Genomic DNA, 12738 nt, shown 5'->3' with positions numbered 1-12738 from the left:
TAGAGGTTTGCTCGTCTCTGTGAGGTGTCACCCAATTAATTAAGATTTGTAGGGAATGATTGAAATGAAGGCAATTCAGATCATAAGCCCTGTGGATCAGGGACTTGTCTAATACCTGATGTTTCTACAGCACCTAGAGCAATGGGTCTAACCTTGGTTGCTCCTCAGATACTACTGTAATAAGCATGACTGTTAATAATAATACATGACATTTCCTACAGCACAGCGTAGGTGTGTGTGTAACAAGGGGCACAGGGGATTGTGTGTAGAAATATAAAATAAAAAGTGATTTGCTGGATAGGAAGGGAGCCCTGATCCTTTGTTACTGCAAGAACTGCTGGGCAGTTTGCCATTCCTCCATCCTAGAAGCAGCAGGAAGGCCACATGAATTTACTTACTATTAAGTCTTCTCAGACCCATCTTTCTTGCCCACATCCTGTCCCTATTTTTCCCCGGTGTAGGATATAAATAGGGATACTCAGAGAACTTAACTTCTGCTTAGTGCTGAGGACTATGCTTGGTGCTTAGCCAGGTGCAGACTCAGCTTGCAGCTGCACTGAAGTGAATTTTAACTGTCTTGTGCTCTGTGCTTCACTTTGGGCAAGGATCTGCAGGATCAATGCCAAAGAGAGGAATCCTAGTCTATCTTTGCATGGCAACACTGGGCAGAGGACCACCCGTGGCGAGGAACATTAGGTTCTGCTTTCAGCTGTGCATAGGACTGGGCATGCAAATACTTCCTCACAAAGAAAGTGAGCTGCTGTACCTTGCTCTTGTGGTTTTATTCCTAAGCACCAATACTCCTTGTTGGAGCTCACATCAATGGAACCTGTACACAGTAAGCTATGTAACAGTGGTGTCCACAGAGCTTTCTTTTGGAACTCCCTGTCTCGATGATGCTGACACGGTTACAAAGTTGGTCTCTAAAGGCAGTCTCTTTAGAATTGGCATGGACAGGCCACCAATTATCGGAGGTCTGGGAAGGGAGCATTGTGGGAATGGCTGCCAGGAGAAATTTGGAACTGCTCAAGGGTAAATTGATTACTACTCCATGACGGGTTGGTCTGGTGAAGATGTACGTTACACTTAGGAGATTTTCCTGAAATGTCCCTCTTTCCCCACCACCTCACAAATTTCTACGTGTCCAGTTCCATGTTAGGCCACTGGACGAAAGGAGGTTTAAATCAGAAAATGTGTGTATTTTTGTGGTACCATTTACTGATATGTGGAAGTTTATCTGTAGTTACTAATTCCTCTCAGTTGAATCAATGTTTAAGCAGCTTTAAATTGTATACATGTGTGGAGCCGACACTCAGCTTCATGGAAGTCACTGATGAATCCTCCACAGACGTCAGTATGGCCAGGATTTGGCCCTTGGCATGTTAAGAAATATAACCTTAAAATCCATTTGTATTGCTAATCACATTCTTCTGTTCTCTTCCCTTAGTCCCATGAAGAAAATCCTCTGAAGACAATGGAGCTGTGACACTCTACTGGAACTATGGAAATTATAGAGGATTGCCAGCATGCTCCTGCTGGGCTGGTGCCAAATGGATACATGAACAAGATTTTTCAAGCCAATCCAGAAGATGGGAGCACTGAGACATTAACGATTTGTGACCTTCAACACTGCAACTCCAATGGCACTCACCAAAATGCAAGGGAAGGGGCATCCAGGTATAAGAAGAAAACCAAGGGCAACCGGATTTGGAACTTTGTTAGCCGAAGGAAAGGTCCCTCCATGAATAACAAAAGACCCCAGTCCATGATTCTGCTAGGAGAAACCTCAGAGACCTTTGAACAAAAACCCAAGATGTCCTTCATGGAGAGAGTGAGGTCCTTTAAAAAGCTAAGAACCTCCAGCATGTCTAAGAATGTGGATTTGAAATCCTCCAAAGCCAGGGTTTCCTGCATCACTGAGGAGGACCAGGAGGACAGAGACCAAAGGGCTGTGTATAGGGTTAAAAAACTAGCTGACAGTCAGAGGCCTTTTCGTCATTCGTATGCAGGGTACATCGATGATTTGGATTCTTCTTTTGAAGACGTAGAGTTAAATGTCAGCATTCCAGAAATTAATGCCAATGAAAATAAGTGGCTCAGGGATATTAGTACCAGAATACACAGTGAAGATAACGATAGTAACTGCCATAAAATGTCAGCTAGAAAGAGCAAGATTTTGAATTTTGAAAACTCTAAGAGTTCTGCGATTACAGAAAGGGACAATCAAAAGAAGTGTCCCATGCTTCCCGAAGAGAGCAGGAGAGGAAAAAGCTCCGATGTCTGGAGCTATCTGAAGGGAATTTCGTTATCTAGCAAAGATAATTCAAAGTTGCTAGATCAAAGTGTGGAAACCAGTTTCCAGAACTTAGAACATATAACTGATCATTCTGCTTCTTTTTTTGACTTTGATACAAGATACGAGGAGAATCTTAGCCAACCCAAAAAATTAAACAGTGAAATGAAATCCAGCCACTTTGGTGGTGTTCTTCGGTTCTTTAACAATGTGGCTGAGGCAGCTAGGAAGTGGCGAGGCTCTTCACGGACATATTCACAGGGAGAGCAAAAACTTCAGTCAAATTTCAGAAGTCAGAGGCAGGATGCCTCTTCCCACAAAGAGTCTTTGGTTATTGAGAATGAAAATGCCAGGGTTTTCTCTTCAATGGGAGAGTCACTGCAGTCTCCAGATTCTGGAATCTGGGATAATCACAGTTCTGAGAGCTCAACAGGAAAAGAGCTGCCTCAGCAAAGCGTAGAAGCAGAGTTATCTCAAGAGATCAGCAGCTCTGCTCTGAATAGTGAGAATGATAGTTTTAATGAAACATCCCTTCCCTGCTTTGGGCCAGGTCCATATACCTCCCCACTGCCAGAACCTCCAGATGACTGTTATACTCTGTTAAGCACACCAGGCCTATCTGTGGCTGCATCACAGTTTCCAGACATTCCTGTCACTGAATTAGATGCTCAGGAACCGGGCAGCTCTCCGGCAGGGAATGCTCAGGACCCAGGCAACTCTCTGTCAGGGGATTCTCGGGACCTGGGTACTACTCTGGTGGGGGATGCTCAGGAACTTGGAAATACTGAGTTATATTTTCAAGACAGGGCTAAAACTAAACTGGGTATTCAGGAACTGAGTAACACTGAAGAGTATAATCAGAACACTAGGTGTACTTCAGGGAATATTCAGGACTTGGACAAGAGTCAGTCACAGTCTCAAGATCTTTCTAAAAGTAAACTGGATATTCAACCCGTGGACAGTGCTCTGGTTGGTCCACAAGGTCTCTCTGCAGCTTCTCTTTTAAAACATGCAACGGATAACGAGCAAGCTTTAGAGCTGAAGGATTCTTCGTTCAAAGAACACGAAATAAGTTTACCAGTAGAGCAAATTTCCATGGAGAGGCCAGACAAAGTAAATCACCTAAAGTATAATAAAGTGTGCCATCAGATCCAGATGAGCCTCTGTACAATTGTCTCCTTCAGGGAGCTCAACAATGGAAAGGTATGCCCAATCTTCATTGTAACACTGTCACAATAAGACACTATCAAATTATTATTTTAAAATACTCCCCCGCTGGGTAGAAGGTCTGCAGACAAAACTGGTTTGGATATAGTTATCTGACCTTTCAATTCAATTAGACCTTTACATCTTAGATGGATGAGGGCAGTGGTCACATCTTATAAAGCAGACAAAAAGGAGACAGTAGGCTGATGGTATCTTTAAGCTACTTGTTTTCGAACTGTTTGGCCACATTACTCATGTCAATGTGCCTGAGCAAGAGCAGCTATGGCAAAATAGTCCCAGCATAGAGAGAAATTTCATAGTTATTTTCAAAAAGCATCTTTAGTTTTCACCCCTTCATTTACTTCATGCAAATATTTGACTTAACACTGTGCAACGTGTTGATTTTAAACATTAAAAAAAAAATGGTGCACATAACTTGGATTTAAAACTGGCTAGCTGATAGGTCTCAAAATGTAACTGTAAATGTGAGAATTATCACCAAGAGATTGTGTTTCCCATGGAGTCTCACAGGGTTTGGTTCTTGGTCCTGCACTAATTAACATTTTATCAATAACTAGGAAAACACCCCCTGCAAAATCGCTGAATAAAGTTGGCAGGTGGCACAAAAATGGGGGGAATAGTAAATAATGAAAAGGACAGGTCTTTTGACTCAAGAGAAATCTGGATCACTTGAAAAACTGTCACAAGCAGTGTTTTAATACAGCTAAATGTAAATGCATATGTTTAGGAACAGGGTATGTAGGCTATACTTACAGGATGGGGAATCCCAGGAAGCAGTGACTGTGTACAAAATTTTGGTGTTGTGGTGGATAATCATCTGAACTCCTAGAGCAAAGTGTGGCCAAAACAGCTAATGCAATCCTAGGGTGCATAAACAGAGGTCTCTTCAATAGGAGCATATGGGTTACCTTACTTCTGTATTGGTACTGATGTGACTGCTGCTGGAATTCTGTGGCCAGGTCTGGCATCTGCATTTTAAGAAGTGTGTTGATAAAATTGAAAAGGGTTTCAGCCACAAGAATGATCAAAGGAGAAAACATGCCTAATAGTGACAGACTAAAAAATCTCAAGCAATTTAGCTTAATAAAGAGATGGTTGAGGGGTTACAGTCTATTTGTTTCAAAATAGGGAACAAATATTTAATAATGAGCTGTTCAATATAGTAGAGAAAGATATATCATGATCCAGAAGCTCAAAGTTGATGCTAGACAAATTCAGACTGGAAATAAGGTGTAAGTTTTTAACAGTGGGGTAACTGACCATTGGAACAAGTTGCCAAAGTTTGTGGTGGATTCTCCAACACTAGCAATTTTTTTAAATCAACTGTGGATGTTTTTCTACTTGGTCTGCTCTAGGAATTATTTTGGGGAAGTTCTGTGGTCTGTGTTATGCATGAGAGCAGACTAGATGGTCTCAAAGGTCCCTTCTGGCCTTGGAATCTAGGAAAAATGGAGGTAAAAGTCTCAAAATTCTTCAGGTTACCTAAGATGTTTAAGCATCCAGTGGGTAGCGGGTATTCAGCACTCTAGGCTTGGATTCTCAAGTGTCTCTAGAGATGCTTTGCTATAGCATCTGGGAGCCCCAGTCATGGTACAGGAGCCCACTGTGGTCGGTGCTGTGCAAGCACATGGAAAAGAGATGGTTCTGGCTCCAAAGAAGATGCAGTCTAAGTTATGCACCTGACTCCTGGTGAAAGTCAAGTGTTACTTGCCTGACTCACATGGCCCCCTTTGAAAGCCCCAGCCCAAGTTTATTTTCACTTTGTCACAATTTGAGCTTCAAGATGTCTTCTGAATACCCTCCAAAGAGCACTCAAACATGGTATTTAGAGTCAAGTTGAAAGTCTATTTTTTTAAAAAAAAAGCGTTTTCCAGGTGAAATATTGCAGCACCAGAAAATGTCTGACTTCTTCCTCTGTCTGATGCCTAACCTGGGGCCCACTCCAAAGGCCTTTGAAGTGAAAAGACCCACTGGAATCTTTTCAATGGGCTTTGGATCAATCCCTTGTTCTTCACTCATCACTGTAGCCTCTGATCTGTCTATTTGGGCAGAAGTGATGCACTCTTACCTCTCACTGGCACGTGTAAAAGGTCCTAAAGCCTGTGCTAGCGGGACTGGTGTTGAGAGATCATCAACACATGGGGCCCATTCAGTCAGACGTGGCTCTTTGCCAGGTCAGTCCAGGCATATGTTCTGTTCGGTGCCCATTGTGCATCAGACGTGGGGATCCTTGTGCTCCTGGAATGGACTGAGATGCAGCTACTCATTTCACACAGGCCACTGCAAGTAATCCTGAGGCAGGATGGAAGGGCAGTTCATGGTGCCAGAAGGGGATGACTTGCCACGAACAACTTTCCACCCTTCCTCTGGCTTGCAGAGACCAGACATGGCAGAGGGGACAAGACTAGCCTCTGTTGGAAAGTGAGGTGGTAATTACATCATCTGGCCAAAAAGGGGACATTTTGGCGACTGTCAGCATATTAAAAACACAGAGGTAAAAATTCTTAGATGCCTAATTCCAGGCTGAAATGGATGCAGCTATTCTGATGTGCATTGTTTCTTGCTGTATTCATTTACCCCTGATGTGCACAGCACTTGCAATGCACAAGAACAGTTTGTGTCCTAGAGAGTGTGACAGCTTATTACAGACACTTAAGAGATGGGATGCACTGGGCAAGGCAGCAGTGAAGAGAACAGCTTAAACATTAATTAATTGTTGAAGGACAAAATCCCTTCTCATGGGCCTCATGGAAGCAATGTTCCCTAAGACGGTCTTGAGTGAAGAGAGGGCAATGGCCTGGCAGTCAGCATTCCATCCAGGGGAGGCAATGTGGAAGCATAACAGACTGAGTGAGCAATCCCTCCAACCCAGTGACTAGCTAAATCCTGGACAGTACGGTGGCTAAAGAATAAGAAGCAGTTACAATTTACTGGTTTCTAGCAGGTGCCAAAGAGGACAGCCCAGAATAGCTGCAAAGGAGGAAGATGCAGGAAAAGCAGCAGCAGTGAGCACAGAGTCTAGGGAGCAGAGAGCCCATCTGGAATTCCTATACAAAATATTTGTATGTATCCGGGGGATTTGCCTGATTGTCTCTGCAATTAGGGAGTGGCAGCTGGAAATATTTCATCCCAGACCAGACATATTTAAACAAGAGTATTACACTGGTAGAGATCTCTGTTCTCTTGTTGACCAGGCCATCCCGAGGACAGTTCAGGGCCTGGGGCAAATCCCCACCACAGAAGAGGCTGCAAGGGTGGGGGTTACATGGGTATTTTAGGAGGGTCACGGTATTGCTGCCTTTATTTCTGTACTGCCTTTAGAGCTGGGCTGCTGGAGAGTGGTGGTTGTAATGTGTACTATGAGCCCAAATCTGAAGGCAGCTCCCTGTCAGCAGCAGTGCAGAAGTGCTGGCAAATATCAGACCCATCTTGTCTTTATTTCTGTACTGCTGCTTTCAGCGCTCGGTGGCCAGAAAGTGGCAGCAGCTGACAAAGGGCCCAGTCCTCGTGGAACGAGGTGTACCGGTAGTTCGAATTAGAAAGCCTAATTCAAACTACCTACTCCGTGCCGCATGTAGTCGCGGGCACGGAGTCCGAACTACCGGGGCTTTAAAAATGGCGGTGCCCAGCAAGATGCAAATGAAGCCCGGGATCATTAACCACCCTAGTTCGTGTGTAGACATACCCTCTGAGAGAGAAGAGACTGTCTGCTATTATGTGTATGTACAGTGCCTAGGACAAAGGAATCCTAATATTAGTGAGGATCTCTAGGCACTTCCCTAACAATAATAATTTTTCAGAGGGTAAAAATCTACTTTTTTTTTACACTTTTAGTTAGCATTAAACACACCCTGTCCGTTGCTCTCATACCCTAGTCAAAATTCTCTTCTCTTCCTGGGACACATCAAATCATTCACCCAGAAAGGGCTTGAGGAACGTAAAGAATAATAGAAATTAAAATCAGATTGCAAATGGGAAATTAGTTATAAGCTTAACAGTCTGAACTACCACAGCTTCAGAGTAAAATCTCTCTCCTGATTTTAAGCTTATGGCTAAATATTAGAAACATCAGGCTGACCTGCAAACTGGCCAAAGCTGTCATTTTTATTTCTACCATTCCAAGAAACATAGCATCTCTCCGCAGTCCACAGCCCAAAAGAGCAAACAGCTCCCAGGAGTGACCTTACAGCATCTAGCATCGCTGATCCTAGAATATCAGCATTTCAGGAAGAAGTCCGCTTGGAGCCAGACATACTCAGGTTTGATGTGATGATGTACTCGACCAGCTTCCATCACACTGAAGCAGTGGCTAGGGGAGGAAGGATGGGAGGATGTTTGGTCATCATTGCTGTAGAATGGTTTAGAACAGACATGCAACTAAAATACAAAATCCTGCTCTTGATTTCTAATTACCTAGTTCTTGGAGGGAGGATGTATTATAGATCCATGGCTTTTGGAATGATATGGGGGGCAACTGCAAAAATTCGATCTGGGCTCATGTTTCAAACATCACTTCAGGCCTGCTTCTGTTGCAGAGACCTTCCTCACCCTCATCCCAGTTACTTCCATTTCTGCCCAGTCTTTTCCCCATTTAATAGGAAGTGTCACACTTAACCATGAAAGTGCAGCTGGCTATTAACTGCAATCCTTTTGTGCCCTCTGCTGGCTGTTGGTGAAATTTATCCGTTTCCAGGAACTTTTTACCAGCTACCTACTTACTGATTTGAATTTTCAGTCCAAGGGATTCCTTGTGAAATCCTTCTAGCAGCATATTCTGGTAGTTGTAGCTGCACATAGTAAAATGGTAAGTGTGTAAGTTGTCTCTGTGACCTTTTTCTGGTGGATTGTCACAGCTAGAACTGGGACAGTCAGATTTTTGCACACTGCAGACCTGCCTGGAAGGTCATCTTTAGCACAGGATTTGGGTGCCATTTGGGAGCCGGAACCACAACAGATTATCCACTCACAGACTCCTGCCACTTTGTAAGTGTTGCCTAAAATCAGTTGTGAAGATCTATTCAGATTAGCCTGTGAGTGCTATTTGAGGTTATCTGGGTGTGGAGGGTTCTCTTATAAAACAGGCAGCTATGGCCCCGTGTTACTATAAAGTAATCCCCTCAGTCTGTGGTTGATGTTGAAGGTCATTAGTGGAACAGTCCCTTCTTCAACTTAGCATTGGTGAATATCATTCATGGAACAAATCTGCTTGAATTGTTAGTGCCACTAAAGCTCCCCCCCCCACACACACACGGGGCCGTATTCGCAGGGAGCATGATCAGTGATCCTCCATAAAGCAGTCCACATTCTGAGGTGTGCGCAGTCCTTAGCAAACATTAGTTGCTGGTAGTGTTTCCGATGCTTTAATTCATGAGCGGCACACATAATTTCTCATGCAGTAACTGCACAGCATGTGAATTTACCTTGGAAATTCAGGGACTTGGGAAGGGCATTGTCTTTGCACGTGCCTGGTACATCCAGCAGCACATGCCTGTTCTGAATGGATGGTACATTCAGTAGAATAGCAGGTGCATAGTCTGCTAGTTAAGCACAGGACTTGGACTCAAGAGTTCTAAATTGAGCCACTGACTTACAGCTTTGCTTATCTGCATTTTCTAGCAGCTGGTACAATCTGTTTCTCGCATCTGGGAGAAGCAGCTCTGTTCTTGTTCTCTGTCTGACAAGGAACTGTTGGTAATGTTCAGTGAGTTCTCACAGTGGTTCTCTGAGTTTAGTTTATTCTTGTGTTGACTGGCATTTAATGGTGTAAGATTACTGCAGACCTGTAACTCCACCATAGCCAAGAGAAGGGATATTTCACAGAGACAAGGCAGCAGGTTTGTATAATTTCTGAAGCGCAGAATGGGTCCAAGTCTCCCCACACCTGCCTTGTAAGAGTCAGAGGGACGAGCACTCTAGCTTTGGGGTGAGTCTGGGGATGAGGGATTTGGGGTATGAGAGGGGCTAAGAGCTGGGGCAGAGGGTTGGGTGTGGGGGTACAGGATTTGGGGGGGATAAGGTGCGTGAGGGTAAGAGGAGCTCAAGGCTGGGCAGAGGGTTGGGGTTAGGGAAGTGTGGACTCTATTTTGGGGGTGCAAGCTCTAGGGTGGGGCTGGGCTTGGAATGAGGAGCTCAAACTTTGGGCTGGAGCCAGACAGGAGGACTCTCCCTCTCCCTCCTGGCACTCACTTAGGCCCTAGAAAGAATCCACACCAAGTTGCCTGCCGGGGGGACTGCCATGCATCTCTTTCCCTCCTCCCTCCACAAACATAGCAGTGAGCTGGCCACTGGCACCAGTCCCTTATATCCAGGCTGCAGCTACAGCAGCCAGCAAGGGAATGCAGGGGCCTATGGCAACCACCTTCTTCCCAGGGCGCAGATCAGGTGAGGGCAGGGGAGATGCACAGGGGCCAGCAGGCGGGGCTGGGAAACGCTATGGAGGAGGCATTCGGAAGAGGCAGGTGGGGCTGGGGGAGAGACCTAGTTCCAACACTGGTGGAGCCCAGGCACCACCAGTCTATATAACTCACCGCCTCTGCCGAGAGCTGATCAAGCCTGCCGGCAAAGGAGAACAAAGGGGCAACTGCCTTGGGGTCCGGCGATTCTAAAGGGCTCCTGGCTGCCACCACTTCTCCCATGGCAGCAGCGGTGCCCAGAGGCCCAGGCCCTTAAAATTGCCACCGGAGCACTGAGCTGTGCACTCCAGGCACCTCAAAGGGCTGGGTAGGGGAGCTGCTGTAGCATGTTCCAGGAGGCACTGAGGGCTGGTTGGCCCTGGCCCTGCCCCTTCCACTGAGGCTCTGCCTCTTCTGTCAAAGGTTTCACCCCTATTAGGAGCACAGAGCCACCCTCCCTCCCTTGCACACTTTGCTTAGTGGCCCAACATGGCTGTCGGCTCCTCTGGAGCTGATGATCAGAGTGCTCTCTCGCACACTTAATATTGGCCCATTTCCAGCTGGAGTACTACTGATTACACTCTGCATGCATATTCATCGCTGTGTGTATAAAGATAGCTAGCTATGAAACCTCAGACTAATCTTTCAAATAAGACATATTTTACTTCCCCGCTCTCTGATGGGGCCAAATGGCTGCTATGTTTTATTCTGTAGTAGCTACCTGTTCGTGGCAGGGCCATTTTGTCTATAGAGGGCCAAATCCTGACCTTTAATATGCATACACGATTTTTATAAGCTATTCAATGCAAAATAAAAGTAGGGTAACTCCACGTTGTTCTGATTTTCAGACATTTTTATATTAACACAAATTATTATTAAAATCTTAATTAAAAAGCCTTCTGTTTTTTCTTTAACTGGTGTTTTGTCTGGAAATACTATTATTTTGCTGTCAATGGGACATTTAGTGGTGTACATAAAGGCAGATGGCTTTATTGATATGTATTTGACTCAACCAACTAGCTGCAACATGGTTAATCGATGTAACTACATATTTCCCTAATTGTGATCTGATGGTCCCTACTCCCTATGTTAGTTTCTTATAATCACATGTATCTTTTTAATTAATTCTCTGTCCCAAACAGCTTACAGTCTGTTTTAAGATAGGTCTACACTTACTGGGACATTACTGCTGTGGTGACTGAACCCCCTGGGGTTGATTTAGCAGGTCTACTAAAGACCTACTAAATTGAACGCTGATCACTTTGGTTGACTCCATTATTCCACCAGAGCTCCTGTCAGCCCCCAGCAGTTGACTCCAGCTACACTATTCGTGAATCTGGAGTTGAGTACTTCCCCTAGCATAGACCTGCCCTTATACTACGTGTGTGTGTGTGTGTGTGTGTGTGTGTGTGTGTGTAGAGTGCCCCACTTATTGGGGCTTTGATCCCACTTGAGATCTCTGAGCATTACTGTATTTTATTTTTAATTATTGTTATTATTTGTAGAAATATAAAATATCATACATTCCCTGCAACCTCTTCCTAGTAACAAACCTTATTACTAGTTCACCTTCAAGGAAGACCTGCATTCATAATATACATAAAGCTGGAATGGCTGGTAAATGTACCTTTACGTGGAACCCCTCTTATTTTGTCTACCATTTTTTCTTCTAATCAAGAGAGAAATGGTGGCCCAGTGGGTAATTATGCTAGCCTGGGGCTTGGGTTCAATTCTTTATTCTAACATAAATTTCCTGTGTGAGCTTGGGCAAGTGGCATATTCTCTGTTTGCCTCAGCTTCCCATCTGTAAAATATATTTATCCTCAAAACACAGGGTGTTTTGAAGATAAATACATTAAAGGCACGCAGTTACTGTGGCAACAGGGGCCATGTAAATTTAGATGCAACTCTCATCTACCCAAAAGCTTAGTAAAAAGAGAATAATAATAACGATGGGAACAATTTACATATGATCATGGTGGATTCTACATCACTGGTGATTTTGAAATCAAGATTGAATTTTTCTGAAAGGCCTGCCCTAGGGATCATTTTGGAAGTTCTGTAGCCTGTGCTGTAGATCCAACTAGGTGATCACAATGGTCCTTTGCAAAAGATGAACTTCCTAATTGTTACTGTTATATCATCCACGGAAATTTCTGCTGATTTCCTAGCTCACAGAGCATATCTGAGACTCATCGTTTGTCAGAATAAAAATAAAAGCCTGATTTTGGAATTGTGTAACTCTAAAAAAAATGAACCCATTCTTCAAAGAGTCACTGCACATGTGGCCATTTCAAGACAATTGTTCTTTAGCTAATGAAAAGTACTCACTGCTTGTGAGAGGGAAAGTTATAGTGTTCTGCCTATTAGCTTTAAAAGGCAATTGCCTCTGTCTGGATTCACTATTACCTTGGCGGAGGCACAGCCAAAGAGTACTCAGACACTTTATGGTTGCTAAATAACAGCAAAGTCTTTTTTGGTTTGTTTTCAGCAGTACTTCACAGGCACCGGATATAATGTCTGGGTCATGTTAGCAGTTAGCAATCAGCTTTAAAAGAAGACACCCCTGTAAGTTTTGCTCTTTTCTGTGTGACCTCTTCAGTCAAAATAGGCATTCAGATTCTATTTCTAAGCTTAGTGAACGAGTACAGAGGCACGTGCAATGAAGGAATAAGAGATGGGTCCTAACGAACTTTTCGTGTTCAATTTGCCAGCCATTCCTGTTTTTGGCCAGAGTAAATCTGGGACTGGAGTGTGGCCATCCTAGAATATAGGAATTGTGATCTCAGAATAGAGATGTAGAATCTCGTTTAATTAGTTAACCGG

The 12738-nt window shown here is 44.1% G+C and overlaps 1 protein-coding gene across 5 annotated transcripts in view; it reads left to right on the top strand.

Annotated features, from left to right (window-relative positions):
• ARHGEF9 (Cdc42 guanine nucleotide exchange factor 9) overlaps positions 1–12738 on the top strand; it is a 399027-nt gene that overhangs the window by 91577 nt on the left and 294712 nt on the right. For all 5 annotated transcript variants that reach the window (XM_075940846.2, XM_075940845.2, XM_075940847.2 and 2 more), the window contains exon 2: positions 1448–3496. In XM_075940846.2, the coding sequence (XP_075796961.2) occupies positions 1502–3496 (1995 nt within the window). In that variant the 5' untranslated portion in view covers positions 1448–1501. The remainder of the gene's footprint in view (positions 1–1447; positions 3497–12738) is intronic.

Source organism: Pelodiscus sinensis, chromosome 13, assembly GCF_052426305.1.
Source record: "Pelodiscus sinensis isolate ZL-2025 chromosome 13, ASM5242630v1, whole genome shotgun sequence".
In the NCBI taxonomy this organism is placed as follows: Eukaryota; Metazoa; Chordata; order Testudines; family Trionychidae; genus Pelodiscus; species Pelodiscus sinensis.
This window is presented reverse-complemented; position numbering and strand designations above follow the sequence as displayed.